Source organism: Xenopus laevis, chromosome 3L (assembly GCF_017654675.1).
Source record: "Xenopus laevis strain J_2021 chromosome 3L, Xenopus_laevis_v10.1, whole genome shotgun sequence".
NCBI lineage: Eukaryota > Metazoa > Chordata > Amphibia > Anura > Pipidae > Xenopus > Xenopus laevis.
The window spans coordinates 84,351,088-84,366,259 of NC_054375.1; the positions used below are offsets into that span (position 1 = coordinate 84,351,088).

Here is a 15,172-nt window from a genome sequence, read left to right on the forward strand (position 1 = left end):
CATAGACTATGTAGTCCTATATTATGTAGTTGTCGCGCGTCAGAATAGTCGTGCGCATAAAATTGTAGTGCGTCAAAATGATTCGGATGCCCATTGACTTTAATGCATTTGGTCAAAATAGTCAGATGTATAAAAATTGTCACTCGGGTCAGAATTATTTTGACGCCCATTGACTTCAATGCATTTCGCAAATTTTTCACCGTCTTGCTAATTTTTCAGTGAAGCAAAACGGCTCAGATTCGCCCATCACTAATTATATGTTGACACAAGCTGCATAGAAACTTGCCAGTGCACGTCCTGCCAAACCCAGCTTTACTGACTGTGTAACAGGAAAAAGGGTTCTTGGACCTAGAAGTTATACAATATTTTGCTTATATTTATATTGTGGTCAACTATTAAAATAATAAGAACTTTTTTTGCATAAGACCCAAGTTGGGACATTCACTAAGTTTCGTAGTTGCGCCAGACGTAGTTTCGACAGCGATTCGCAAATTCACTAAAATTCAAAGTTGTGCTCAGGGGTAGCGTAAGGCTGTGAAGTTGCGCTAGCGTTGATTCGCTAAGCGAAGTTACGCTAACGATGGTTAATTTGCATACGGCGCCAAATTCAAATTTCAATGGAGGAATATGTAGCAGCACTACAAATGCCTGGGAAACCTTCAAAACAGCAAATAAAAATTTTATTTTGCCCTACACATGTGCCCACTGTATAGTTAAGTTCCATGAGTTAGGAAATGTAGGGGGGAAGGAGTGGAGCCCCAAAAATTTTTTTGATCTTTTTCAGCGTTTTTTGGGACTTAGAAAAAATTTTAAATTTTTTTGAAGAAATCCCTATCTACTCTATTGCGCTTCGCCTGGTCTGAGGTGGCGAAGGAAGTCTAGCGTAAAAGGTAGCGTTCAGAACAATGCGCGCGTTAGTGAATTTGCGTAGTTACGTCCGTTGTGCAAATTCGCCAGGCGTAAGGGTGCGAAGTAACACTAGCGAATTTACGCCAGCGTTTGTTAGTGAATTTGCGAAGTAACGAAAATGCCCAACGCTAGCGAAGGTGTGCAATACCTTTTGTAATTCTTGTTTTCTACTTATTACTATTCTTTCAGTAGAGAAAATAGCTTAGCACTCACAAACTGCCTGGTTTCTTATTTGTATTGTTTGCCATTGAATCCCAACCCAAATTTTGAGTATTAAGGCAATCTGCTAGGTTTTTTAGTCTTTCTCTATACCTGTACTGATCATTCATCTTTTTCCAGATAAATAATGTTCAGCAAACAATTCTTCAACAATAAAGAAACCAACACTTGATTCAGAATGATCTTAAAATGAAAGTTCAGTTCAGTTTCAATATGATATGGTCTTAGTCGAATAATGTTACTATAAAGGCAAAAAACATATTTCATTTTGTAAAAACATTTTAAGACAATTGTAGAAACCTGGTTAGTGCGCTGCATATTTGAGGGTTGTTTAATTTTTTCAGTTTTTATTATTTTTCAATGAAATCCCCCAAACATAGATTCTCAACAGCTGCCCAGACTTCACTAAAGATATGCGTTACTATTCTAGGGCTGCTGAATCTCTCAAGCTAATACAATAAGCCCACTATCAGGTAAAAAACCAAGATTAAAATAATACCAAGACAGTGTAGCTTATAACAAAAAAAAAGTCCATCTGTGCCGCAACCTTCTATTAGTGAGGAAATTGTGAAACCATTACATTCAAATTCCTCTAGAGAATTCTTGTGATAACACATTTAAGGGGTTATTTGAGTTTGTGAGTTGTTTTTTCTACCTCAAATAAACTCGCAACTCGAATGTTTATTTATTTATGGAAAACCCCGAATGTAAAAAAAAACTTGAATGAATGCAATTGGGTCAAAGAACTCTAATACTCGAATTGATCGAGTTATCTGTGAAAAAACCTTGAATATCTCCAAACAGAAAAGCACGAAGGCTTAAAACATCTTCAAATGGTTCAGGGGACCTCTGCCATTGACTTCTACGTGACCTCGACTGGTTTAAGATGGAGTATTTTTGGATTCTGGCTTTTTGCAGCTTTGAGGTAATAAATCTCAAAAATCTTACTTTTTACTGAAAGTACCCTAGAAAAACTCATATTTTTCGGGAAAAACTGTCCTCTAATAAATAACCCCCTTGAACTCAAACCAGACATTCATCAAGTAGAGGGGAGTAATGAAATATGGATGTGAGGATATGTTAGGTGACCCCCATAGGCAGCTCCAATGCAATTCCATCAGGATATAACCATAATGCCTTATCTAGCAACAAAGAGTGGGATGTTCAGGATCTATTCAAGGGGTTGTTCGCCTTTGAATTCACTATTAGTATGATGTAGCGTGTGATATTCTGAGACATTTTGCAACTGGTTTTCATTTTTTATTATCTGTGTTATTTGGATTATTTATCTTTTTATTTAGCAGCTCTTCTGCTTGCAGTTTCGGCTGGTCATATTACTCCCAGGTAATTTGAACTCTAGCAACCAGACTGCTGAAATTGGAAAACTGGAGAGCTGCTGAATAACTCAAAAACCACAAATAATAAAAAATGAAAATCAACTGCAAATTGTCTCAGAATATCAGTCTCTACGTCATACTAAAAATTAACTCAGAGGTGAACAACCCCTAAGTGCAGTTAAAAAAAATTACAATCTGAGAATTAACTTAGAGGGTTTGGGAAGCTATAACCCTGAACATTGCAGGTCTCCATAAAAATACATTGCCAAATAAAACCATTTTTGTAAAAATATACTTTACTAATACCTGTAGTATGTGCCATCGGATAATCCTAAATAGAAAATGTTCATTCTAAGTACTAAAGGCCATGCCCTGGCTCATTCGATTCATTGTGCTTACACACAAACCAACAGCACACATACATGCTAGGTTGCATCAACCAATTAACGGACAAAGCTCTGTCTTTCACTTCCACATTGCTTCAGTTAGAGCTGAAAACTCTCAGAATATTAGGAAAAAAAGTATCCTCCACTTTTGTAAAAAACAAACAATAGGTTTATCTATGTAAACAGTTGCACAGCAACCTTAGTTTTAAAGCATTGAGTGGCAGTGAAATGGTTAATTGTGATTTTGCAGATATAAAGATGTTCCACTACAAGTTACAAAAATATATCTGTACTCTTATAAAGCACGTGTGGGTCACTGTTTCATTTTTCATAGTTTCTTCTTCACCATTCATCTTAATGTCATATTTCTTTCTGATTCAATCAGTGTAATAGTTAAGGCTCCTTGATTTTTATGTATTCACATTTCCTCATAGCACTTTTTCAGGCTTTATGTGCTAAAGAGCAGATTCAATCCTTAATGTGTGTAATTAGTATTGATGTGTCCCATAGCAGCCTGATAAAAAGCTGCCCTTCCACACAGGGTCATGGACAAGTTGTTCTGAAAGCAATTCATTTGCTTGCAAGCCCCAGCCTTAGTTGAAGCCTTTGTGTCATTTTGTTATTTAGAAATATCAGATCAAAGAGCAACTACCTTGTGGATTAAAAATACAGTTTCCCAAAGTGAAAAAAATGGGTCATAAGATGTTTGGCAAGGGTATTTTATTTTAGGAAACAGGCAATCATATATAGATATATACATATAGATTACCCACGCAGTGCTTTGAATGAGAGACTGAGTAAGAGAGGGCCTGACTAGAAAGACAAGTAATAGAAAATAACAATAACCAAGCATGTGTGGTTTTCATTGCCTGGGTCAGTGACCCCCACATTAAACTTAAATGAAACTCACATCATGTTAGTGATACAGGAAGAGAATGAAGATGCAGCTTGATGCCAAGAAAATAGACACTTTGCATTAGATAGGAATTTTCAACAGTATGAAAAGAGGATAAATCCAGGAGAATGAGAAAAGAGTTCTGTGCTGTTATACAATGATTTTGGCACAAAGTGCAAATTTCAGTAAGTGCACTCCAGGGGGACTATTTATGTCGAATTTTATCTCAATATAACTCTGATCAAACCTGCTGGGTTTTTTTTAAGCTGATCTATTATTACATTTTTCCCGAAAATTTGCTTTGCGGGAGAAAAATCATATTTTAGCGATTTATTTATTTATTTCGGATTTTTTTCACCTGAAAAATTTGAATTCTTATGTTTTTTTGCCCCCAAAAACTACGGGGTATTGCATATAACCCAGAGCACATCAAAAAATCATTGGGACTTCTTCCATTGACTTATATGCAACCTTGACAGGTCTGAGATGCTCGATTTTCTGATTCTGACTTTTCCATCCTCGGGGGTTTAATAAATTCCGAAAAATTAGTGATATTTTAAAAGTCAGATTTTTTTTTGGGATTTTTGCATTCAGAGTTTAGTAAATAACCCCCTAGGTGTTATAAGGGCCCATAATGCACAATATTAAGGGGCCCATTTACTTAGTTCGAGTGAAGGAATAGAGGAAAAATAGTTCGAGTTTCGAATGGTCGAATATGGCTACTTCGACCATCAAAAGGGCTATTTCAACCTTCGAATACGACCTTCGAATCGAACGATTCGAAATAAAAATCGTTTGACTATTCGACCATTCAATAGTCGAAGTACTGTCTCTTTAAAAAATTTCTTCGCCCCCCTAGTTCGCCACCTAAAACCTACCGAGGCCAATGTTAGCCTATGGGGAAGGTCCCCATAGGCTTCCTAACAATTGAAGGAATATCCTTCGATCGATGGATTAAAAAAACGATTATTCCTTCGATCGTTTGATCGTAGGTATAATGCAAAATCCTTCGACTTCGATATTCGAAGTCGAAGGACTTTACTTCGATGGTCGAATATCGAGGGTTAATTAACCCTCGATATTCGACCCTAGGTAAATGTGCCCCTAAATGTACACATACCAAGGGCCATATTTATCAAAGAGTAAAAAGAGATCTCAGCACAGTTCACCAGAGGGGAATTCACAGCTCTTTATCTTCTTGTATAACATCTTAATGACAGGAAGAAAACAGAGCATGTTATAAATAAATCCTATACATGAAACCTGCTCTTACAAATGTCAATATCTTGCAGCGCCATTTCTGCAACAGGAGCCTCATCTGCACCAGAGGGGGCACATTTCTTGTGCACAGAGCACAATTATGCTACTTTGTCTGTGAAGTGTTTGCTTTTCCTCTGCTGCACATATTCTTTTACTTGTATGCTTCTAAACTAACCCTCCTTATGTCAATATGAAAAATACATTCTTCCTGAGCAAAGGAAAAGCACAGTCTTTTCTTCTAAACGTACAATAAAATGCATTATTATTCACAGCATGTTGCATCAACCTCTTATTAAAGTACAAGTTTTCAGTTTTATTTATACCCTGTTTTAGTTTTTCTACAGACCAGAGGCTGCAGTTTTTCAACTTGATATACAGGTGTGTGTGTGTGTGTGTGTGTGTGTGTGTATATATTTTATTCAGCAGCTCTACAGTTTGCGATCTCAGAAATCTGGTTGCTAGGGTCCAAATTACCCTAGCAACTATGCATGGATGAATAGGAGAGGCCTAAATAGAAAGATGAGTAATACAAAGTAGCAATAACAATACATGTGTAGCCTTACAGAGCAGTTGTTTTTAGATGGGAGTCAGTGACCCTATTTGAAAGCTGGAAAGAGTCAAAAGAAGGAAAATAAATCAAAAACCATAAATAAAAAATAATGAAGACCAATTGAAAAGTTGCTTAGAATTGGCCATTACATTTAGTATAACATACTAAAAGTTAACTGAAAGGTGAACCACCCATTTAAGACTTAATCTGATGCAGGTTTTCAAAGAATGAAGAAAATGTGTTTTTGCAAATGTAATTCTAAGTAACATCCCAGTACGTTGATTAAAAAAGTTGAATGATTTTGAATTTTTTGAAAATGTATTTGCAATTGAAAGCAGTTTCTGTCTCACTTCACCTATTTCTTTTCCCCTGACTACTACTTAGACTTTGCATTGGTTAGTTCTCTGAAGAATTTTTGACTATTTTTAAAGAAAATATGAAATAAACTATACATGTAAAAAAAAAACCTAACCCCTGCATATATTAAAGTGTCCTAAGTTTGAACAGGGGCAGTACCACATGGTGACCAATAAGGTGTGTTGTTTCAAACAAGTAAACAGCAAATTGTATAAGTGATGGGAGCAGGGCCAGTGCTAGGAATAGGCAGCAGTAACATGTCTCTAGGGTATAACAGGGTGGTAGGGAAGGCAGCAGGGGCATGAGCAAGGATCCTAACTCTGGCCTGGTATTGCTGTGCTGTATGGAGAATACAATATGGAATGGGAGCAGGTGATCTAGCAAAAGATATATAAAATGATTTTGGTAGTGAGCCAGATTTAGTTGGGGGAGGGTTGATGAGCAGGTCAGGTGGACAAACAGCTTCCTTACCTTTGTTGCCACTACCTCTTGCTCCAGCTCTAGACTGAACCTGTATTTTTAACCTTTTATTACAAACCCCCTGAAAGTTTTTTATTTGTAATTGAAGTACTGGGTAAATATGAAATAAAAAATGTTTCTAATATAGTACGTTAGAAATAATGTAATCTATAAAGGCTCCCACCTTTGCAGCTCTCTAACCTATTACCAGGCAGTAACCAATCAGTGACTTGAGGGGGGGCCACATGGGTCATATCTGTTGCTTTTGAATCTGAGCTGAATGCTGAGGGTCGATTAAAAACTCACTGAACAGAAATGTACCATGTGGCCCCCCTTCAAGTCGCTGACTAGCTCAGAGTTATAGAGCTGAAAAGCAGGAAGTAGTGTTCTGGCTATTATGTTAGACATCCAGTCACTACAGTCTTTATACATTACATTTTTGTCTAACTAACTATATTAGACACATTTTTTATTTTGCACAGCCTCTCTATTTACACAGTTTTTATTTTTACACTGAACTGTTCCTTTAATATGTTGCTAACAAGATAGCTGCAAACAGGCCCAGATTTGTGGCAAGGCCACAAAGGCCCAGGCCTAGTGCTGCAAAATGTGAGGGAGGCATGCTGCCCAACCACTTTCTGTGGAGCACTGGGGATGTGCAGCTCCTTTGCTTGCTCTTGTGCACTCACAAGGAAGGCCGCAGTTCGGGCACTAGGACCGCACTGAATAGGGGCGTGGCCTAGGGGCAGCCGAGAAGAAAATCCGGCCGGGTTGCAAATGTATGAAATGTAGCTACCAATGACAATGTTTCAACGAAAAAAAAAATTCTATAAGACTGTTTGTGGCTGAAGCCGTTTGTCACATGACCCTACTGTTCAATTACAGCTACCAGTGCAGGGTTTCCTATAGACTATTTTTGTTTTCACATTTAGACTTTACTGTATCTTTCACAATTGTATTGCTGGAATTCTGGTCTCAAAAGTATCTGTGCCAATACAATACCAATCATATCCTATTTATAGGATGCAGAGCCTTTCAGAAAGAATGATGGCCAATTGTTTGCCAGCAGCACAGTTTGAACTGGTTTTGTATATTGTGTTTAGAAGCATGAGATCTGATGTTGCATGGGACATTTGCATGGCACTTTGAGAAGTATTTGCAATTTAACCACCCAGCTTGCTGAAAAGCTTTCATTTGTTATCAATCATTTCACGTATGTTTTCTTCCGGAGCAGCGTCTTTACTGCCTGCTGTACAGCAATAGCGGAATATCAGCGCTCAGGTCTCCAGCTGCTCTGGCGAGTGGTCGGCTTTTGGATAGAGGCACCGCTGGGACCAATCAAACAAAATGAACAAGAGAAAACTGCAAAGAAATGTGTTTGTGAAGCACATAATGTCATTTATATAAGCAGCAATATTCACCATCTGCACAAATCACAACCTCATTTATTCCTGGTCACTGAAGGATGTGTATTTTGTTTATCGCGCTTTACTGAAATAGAGGAAACTATACCAGATCTGACTATTATGAAGGCTAATATTAATTGGATAAGAGAATAACAGGCACAATTTTATTATTTATCTATTAGTAACGTTGTAAAAAAGACTGTCCCTCCCCATTACTTATACGGGGAAGGCTGAGCCTTGCAGTTAATTCATGGGCAAATAACTAAAAATGGTATATTACTGTCAGCATAAAGTATGATTGAATGATTCCGCTGTATTAAGATTCAGCTGAGCAGAAAAAAAAAGTACTTGCCAAGATGCTTTGCCTGCAGTAATTTTATCCCATGAATCATTTTGTTTTCCACTACATTAGAAATGGATGTACCAACCGTCTCTATTTTCTGTCCTCTGACTTCTAGCCACTGCCGAGCTCGGAGGCCTGCATTTTATTTTTGGCTTCTAAAATGTAATTAAATGCAAACGTGATGTGTGAAGGTCATTTTAGTCTTTGCTTGAGGTCTTTGCTCATCAAAAAAGGTTTGTTCATGTGAATATTCCTATAAGATGTACATTGGCAAGTGGCATAATGAAATTGACTGATTACATGTACTTTCTTTTCTTTTAGAGAAATTATTGGAAATATTCTAACAGGATCAATGCTGTAAAATAACATTTAGTTGGACCATTCCTGCTGTTTGTTTGTGGATTCGGGTAAGTTATTTTAATACACAATTTCTTTGTATTGGCTGTATTTAATAGAAACACAAATGATTTAAGTAGTGTGACACAAAAAGACATCCATGTAGAAGCTATACTCGCTATACAAACTAATACCATGGGGAATAAAAAGCAGCAACTTCTGGTGTGACTTAAGTATCAGATACTATAGAAAGGCTGGTTGTGTGTAAGTTGTTTCTTCTATTGCAGTTAAATTATAATTGTACTAACCATGCAGAGTCATGTAGACCTGTGCCTAGAGCAAGAACATAAAATACAAGGAAACTTTGAGCAGCACAGGCTGCAGAGAATAAACCTCTATCCTTTAGCTTCTTATAAACCTCTGTCTTGACTCCAGCAGTTTGTAATATTACTTGAAGATACAGACCCGCAGTTTAGGGTTTAATGTTGCTGTAATTAATATACAGTGTTTTCACAGCTAGAAATATATGCCTTTTTTTTGATTTAGATCTTTAGTAACATGAATGTCAATGTAATATTGGCACAGGGAAGGCTCAGTTTCCTCATTAGTAAACGGCTGGTGAGGATCCTAATTACTGTGTCAAATGCAGGATATAATCACTTGCTGATCCAGCAATAGAGAAGCAGAGACATCCACACTAGCAGCTGACAAGCTGAACAAGATTGTTATGTGTGAATATTTCTCACCATTTATTCAGGCCAGTCACAATTTCCATTTCCTAAGGCTATCTATCAAGCAAAACATCCATCAGGCATTCTTTTCATAGATCATCGGGAATGAAAGACTTTGTACTGCAGAAACATCAATTTAAAAGCATGCCATGAATCTCTCCCTGCATAGAATAACATTTTATCTGCACCATTAGTTTGTGGACGATTGAGATCAACATTTTCACTACAAAGCTTCAAATTTTTACCCAAAAACACTTTTCTTCAGCTTTCATCCCACAAGTTATTCTCGACCAGATATTAGAGCAAATGGGAGCAAAGGGGAAATGACACTTAAAGCAGAAATAAACCCTAAAAATGAATGTGGCTAGAAATGTCATTTCATATACTGAACTTATTGCACCAGCCTTAAGTTTCAGCTTGTCAATAGCAGCGATGATCCAGGACTTCAAACTTGTCACAGGGGGGTCGCCATCTTGGAAAGTTTCTGTGACAGTCACATGGTCAGTGGGGGGGGTTGTGAAGGAGCAGTTAAGATAAAGAGAAATAAATTAGTTGCACACAGTGGTAAGAATGACAAACGTTGGAATGAGGGATGGCCTCAAGAATGATTTCAGTAAAATGCAATGCTTTTTCGGAAAAGCTCAACACGAGCCCCTTGAACATATTACTTTCTGCTATGTGGTAGGTACGGGACCAGTTATCCCGAATGCTCGGGACCTGGGGTTTTCCAAATAACAGATCTTTTGGATCTTCATACCTTAAAGAAGAATTTAACCCTAAAGTAAATAAAACCCTACCCCCATACCCTACATAGACCCCCCATGCTAGCTGCTACCCTGGGTAAATGCCTCTAACTCTTTACTCACCCCTCGGTGCAGATTCTGTCCAGCAGAGTTCACAGCAGCCATCTTCCAGCTCTCCGGTAATCTTCAGGAAGTAAGTACTGTAAAAATGGAGACAGTCTTCCCATAATTCCGAGCTTACTGAATAATGGTTTCCCGGATAATGGATCCCATACCTGGAGTTGATTTTGACTTTCTTCATTTTGCAAAATAGCCCACTCTTAACATTAAGGGGGAAAAACTGCACGATGTACATAATTCACAATTTCCTTTTTTTTATTTAAAGCTGTTGGAAAAGGCTTGTTTGTATTTTGAGCATGAAGTAGATGTTCTTGGCAGTTTCCCATGCACTTAATGAATGAGGCATCATTCTGTTTACTATGCAATAAAAAATATTTGCGTAGATTACTCAGAATATGTTCAGTTATAGATGAAGCATCCGGTCACTCTAGATAACCCTAATGAATTCTCTAGGGATATACATAACATAATAAATAGCTGAACATTTTCATCTGATAGAATTTCAAATATATTTAAGGTATTTGGTTTGCAGAGTTATTATGGTTTTCATGTTCGGTAGGATCAGAAGTAGCTTAATATTATTCCAAAGGATTTCAAACTGACCTGTCGGTTAAAAAAAAAAGCCACTCCTTGAATAATTTGATAATGTATATTTCGTCATAAAGCTGGGATTTACATTAAAAAGTAACAAACGAGCTTTAACAGTTAATTAGATTGCTTGATTGTTATTCCCAATAACCCAATATATTCCCAATGATCTAGTGGTCTTGGCCAGTTACCCATAGAGACCAATTGTCTGTTTGCTGTGATTACTCTTAAAGGGGCGGTTTACTGTTTAAGTTAACTTTAGGACTACACAGAAGTTTTCGGCATTGATCCAACGCGACGACTGTCAGATGCAGACGCAGCATCGTGTCGCATCGGATCAACGCTTCAACTTCATCCGACACCGACATTTCTATCTCTTACTTTATTTCCGTCACATGCAATGTGTCGCCGGTGTTTTGTCGCAGCGCGTCTGATCGCGCTGAAAACGTCTGTGTAGTCCAATCCCTTAGGGGCAGATTAATCACAGGTCGAATGTCGAAGTTATGTGAATTTTTTTTTAATGCTAATAAATTTGAATTCACTCACAACTTGAATGGGAGGTTATTTATGGAAAAACTCAAATGTCTAATATTTGATTGAATACGAACAACTCGACAATTCTGAAATTTAAATTTGAATTGAGTTTTCCTCTGAAAAAAACATTGAATGTCAGGAAGGCAATTAACATGTTCAAACGGTTCAAAGTAGGGATGCATCGAATCCAGGATTCTATTCAGGATTTGGCCTTTTTCAGCAGGATTTGGCCGAATCCCTGTGTCTGGCTGAACCGAATCCTAATTTGCATATGCAAACTAGGGACTGGGAGGGAAATCGCTTGACTTTTTGTCACAAAACAAGGAAGTAAAAAATATTTTCACCTTCAAAAAAACCACAAATAATAAAAAATGAAAACCAATTGGAAAATGTTTTAGAATATCAGTCTCTACATACTAAAAGTTAACTCAGAGGTGAACAACCCCTTTAAGGGCAATGACACGGCAATAGCGCGGCTAAAAAATGCCAGAGAATCCCCTGCTATAGAAAATACTGAGAATTGTGTTTGCTAAAACACTCAAATCACGTAGTTAGTAAAAATGCATACAGAGGAATTTCTGAGGGATTATGCGAGTGTTTTAGCAGATACAGTTCTCAGTATTGTCTATAGCAGGGTGTTCACTAGCGTTTTGTAGCCGTGACAAAAACAGGTGTTGTTGTTCTAACCGAACAGTTACATTGTAATTAATTGTTGTTGGTTTACAGACTGGAGTAAAGTTTGCTATGACTATTTCCTAGTCCCCCTTGTCTAACAAGAAATCTCATTGCCACAGTGTAAACCATATGTATCCCCTGCACGCCCTTGTGGCTGTACAAAGAATTAAAAGGGAATTTCCTCCCTGAAAATCTGCTTTAAATGAAAAGTCTAGTAATGTACACAATGCAAAGACTGTAAAGCTGTACAGCAAACTATAGCAGAGAACACACAATTCATATGGGTACTGGATATATACTTTATTTGACAGTGTTTTAGAGTATCATACAGTAAACAAGATTTATGTAAAAGTTAATTTAACCATAGTGGTGCGTTTCATAAAAATAGTAGCTCACTTACAGCCTTTCTGTGACTATTAATACATGGAATTATATTTATAGAGATACAGCTGTACAAGGTAAATTCACAGCTAACACTACACAGAATATTCTCTGGAATGGAAATCTGATGGTGAGCTCTTCTTCCAGGTTGTTCATTACAACAATGCAATAAAACCGTTGCTAGAACAGGTCAGAGTCACCTGTGGAAAGTTGATCTCTGCAAGTGTCATCTCATTTGAAAAAACGTTTTGTTCTTTTTTAACCTTATTCACATATGGAAAATCAGAAATAGGACTATTGGGACGTGCACTTTATACTACAGAAGCATTTTCCTAAACCAGATTCTGCAAGGTGAATGTAACCTCCTACTATGAAAGCTACAGGCAGGAGCTGGCCATATAAACAACTTTGAAATGCTCTGTATTTGTGCTTTCATATTGTCCATGGGAGATATTTTCAAGCAGCAACAATTCTCATTTATACTAGCATTCAATGGCAAATCTTTGAGAGACAAACATCTGTATTGGTGACTTGCTTCTTAAAACAAATTGTAAAATTCAACATGTCCAAAATGTTTGCAGACAGATAAAAGAAAAAAAGTGAGTTTTAGTACTGTGTAATGATAAACACCTTCATTTCTATTCAGATGTTTCTCTTTATATATATATTTCTTATATTTACGTAGAATATACTAATGAAAATATGCTTCTCAATAATAAATTGTTTTTTTTTTTGGACCGCATTATAAATATAGTGAATGCTCTGAAAGTGCAGTTGTGATATCCCATGTCTTAATCCATCTACTTACATTTTGGAGGAGTCTAAGGCAAGAGGGGGAGGGGAGTACTTATGATGGTCTTACAAATCAGAGTTTTCCTGGCCTAGAAAACCAGATTCTGTATGTAAAGTATGAAACGCAATAAAACCTCATTATGCTCCACCCTAGGTATTTTTCCCTCTGATGGAAGAGAACTCGCTGATTTAGAATGCCAGTTCTCACATTTTAGAGTGAAAGTTCCCCCAGTACTTGTATTGCTTATACCCTTTAGTCAAACCTAGCTATACATCTAGTCATTCTAATTTACAGGTACCTTAAGCTGCTTCATCAGGCTGTACGTCTGAACTATATACTGTATAACAGTGCATATTTAAAATATATATTGATCAAATAAAAGCTTAAAAATGTAAGAACTGGGATTGTGGCTGGGTACCCCATTCAATGCATTACATCTTGAATTTGTTACCAAGTACAGTTTCTAGTTGAACTGACCATTTCTCAAGAAAGCATGTTTAGCTTCACTATACTGAAAGGTACATAAAAAGATGGGTTATTCACAAAAATATAGCATTAAAAATGGAGCCACATGAGAACACGGTTTCCAAAGTAACAAGCAGCACACGTTTCATATATGCTACTTGTATCAGGCGGGTTAATGTCGATATGTTCAGTGTGGACACAGTATGATGTCCAGATCCAAAAGCATTGGAGAAATACCTTAACCCCTGTCTAGATAGGTTGCTAGCTCTATATTTACAATACCAATGTCGAATTACAAGGCATAATCCATTCTCTCCTTTATCCTACTCAGTGCAGTTATATTTAAGGCAATGTTCCAGTTTGTCGATTACTTTAAATGTGTCCTTTAGTTTGCTACAGACTGGAGTGTATTCCATATCCTTCATACAGTGGGAAAATTGCTAACAGTTTCACTGCACTGTCTGCCCCAGGCACACTTCATGTTGTTTTGGTTCTTCCGTAGCTAATAGAGCTCAAACAAACGCCCTGTTAGCTACAGATACAGATGTATGAGTTTACAAGGACTGTGTTTGCTTCTTTGAAATGGTTAGACAGTGTGCATCAACTCACAGCATTATAAAATATATGCTCCTGGTTCAAGATGCTGCTTTGTGTAGGTAAATACTCGTGAGTTAAAATAAATACATATTTAAATTTTAAATTATTTGAGACAAAAGCAAGAATAATGTTCTGTGTCTACATGAAACAGTTAAAGGGAAACGGCCTCATATTCAGTTATCTACTCAAGGCTGAAGTGCCATATTTCAGGGTGCTAGGAAGCTTATCAGAACCAGGAATTTTCCACGGTCCTGGTGAGACAGTTGCTTTCCGAGCTGCAGTGTTGACACTGCGAGTGTTGGTGGAATGGAGGTGCCCTTCTTTCTGAAGGTCATTGCATTTAGCTGCAGCCTCTATCTCATCTTGGTCCATGACACTCACTCGAGAGCTAGATGTATTGCTACTGTACACCTTTGAGATGACACTAGGATCTGACTTGCTTTGCTCCAGACCTGACACTGATTTTTTCTCACTGGTTGCATCTTTGTGTACGTCTTTTGCACATAAAGTCCCTTCACTCTTTGTTTCAGCGGACCGGAATGTCCGACCTCCACTATCACCGCTTGTAGAATATCCACAATCTTCTGCTTCGATTAAGACTCTTTTAACAGTCACTTTACCCATCGAGATGGTCTTGCTACTTTCTGTTCGTTTTTGTTTGCTTTCTTGAATTTCTTTTTTGAAATTCTCTTCGCGCATTGATTGGTCTACTTTCTTAGGGCTTGCTGATCTCTCCCTCGACTCTCCCAACCTTTTCTTTTTATAACCATTTGCAGTATTCTCCTTTGGTTTCCCCACATCTTGTTCCCTGTAGATATCCCATGCTGGCTCTGGGTGTATCTGGTGAGTAGGGTCAGAGGGCAAGGCTGAATGTGATGAAGATAATGGTGCAATTATGTCTTCAAGGGAAACGCCTACTTCCGGCCCTGGGGAGGTGGTAGAGGGAGAACTCCAGGAGTTTGGTTCGTCTGTAAGAAGATAATGACATTTTTTTTTTTATTAAAAATGTTGAAAAGGGATTTTTACACTGTTCAAGTATATGTAAAGTACAATTATAACATGTATGTTAAATTTGTTTAATTATATAT

General features: G+C 37.5%; 1 protein-coding gene across 11 annotated transcripts in view; it reads right to left on the reverse strand.

Annotated features, from left to right (window-relative positions):
* Nucleotides 1-12,127: 12,127 nt before the first annotated feature.
* LOC108711202 (membrane-associated guanylate kinase, WW and PDZ domain-containing protein 2) overlaps nucleotides 12,128-15,172 on the reverse strand; it is a 441,642-nt gene continuing 438,597 nt past the window's right edge. For 8 of the 11 annotated variants that reach the window (XM_041586534.1, XM_041586537.1, XM_041586536.1 and 5 more), the window contains one exon: nucleotides 12,128-15,052. In XM_041586534.1, the coding sequence (XP_041442468.1) occupies nucleotides 14,262-15,052 (791 nt within the window). In that variant the 3' untranslated portion in view covers nucleotides 12,128-14,261. The remainder of the gene's footprint in view (nucleotides 15,053-15,172) is intronic. The other 3 variants (XM_041586540.1, XM_041586541.1, XM_041586543.1) reach the window with 2 other exon arrangements.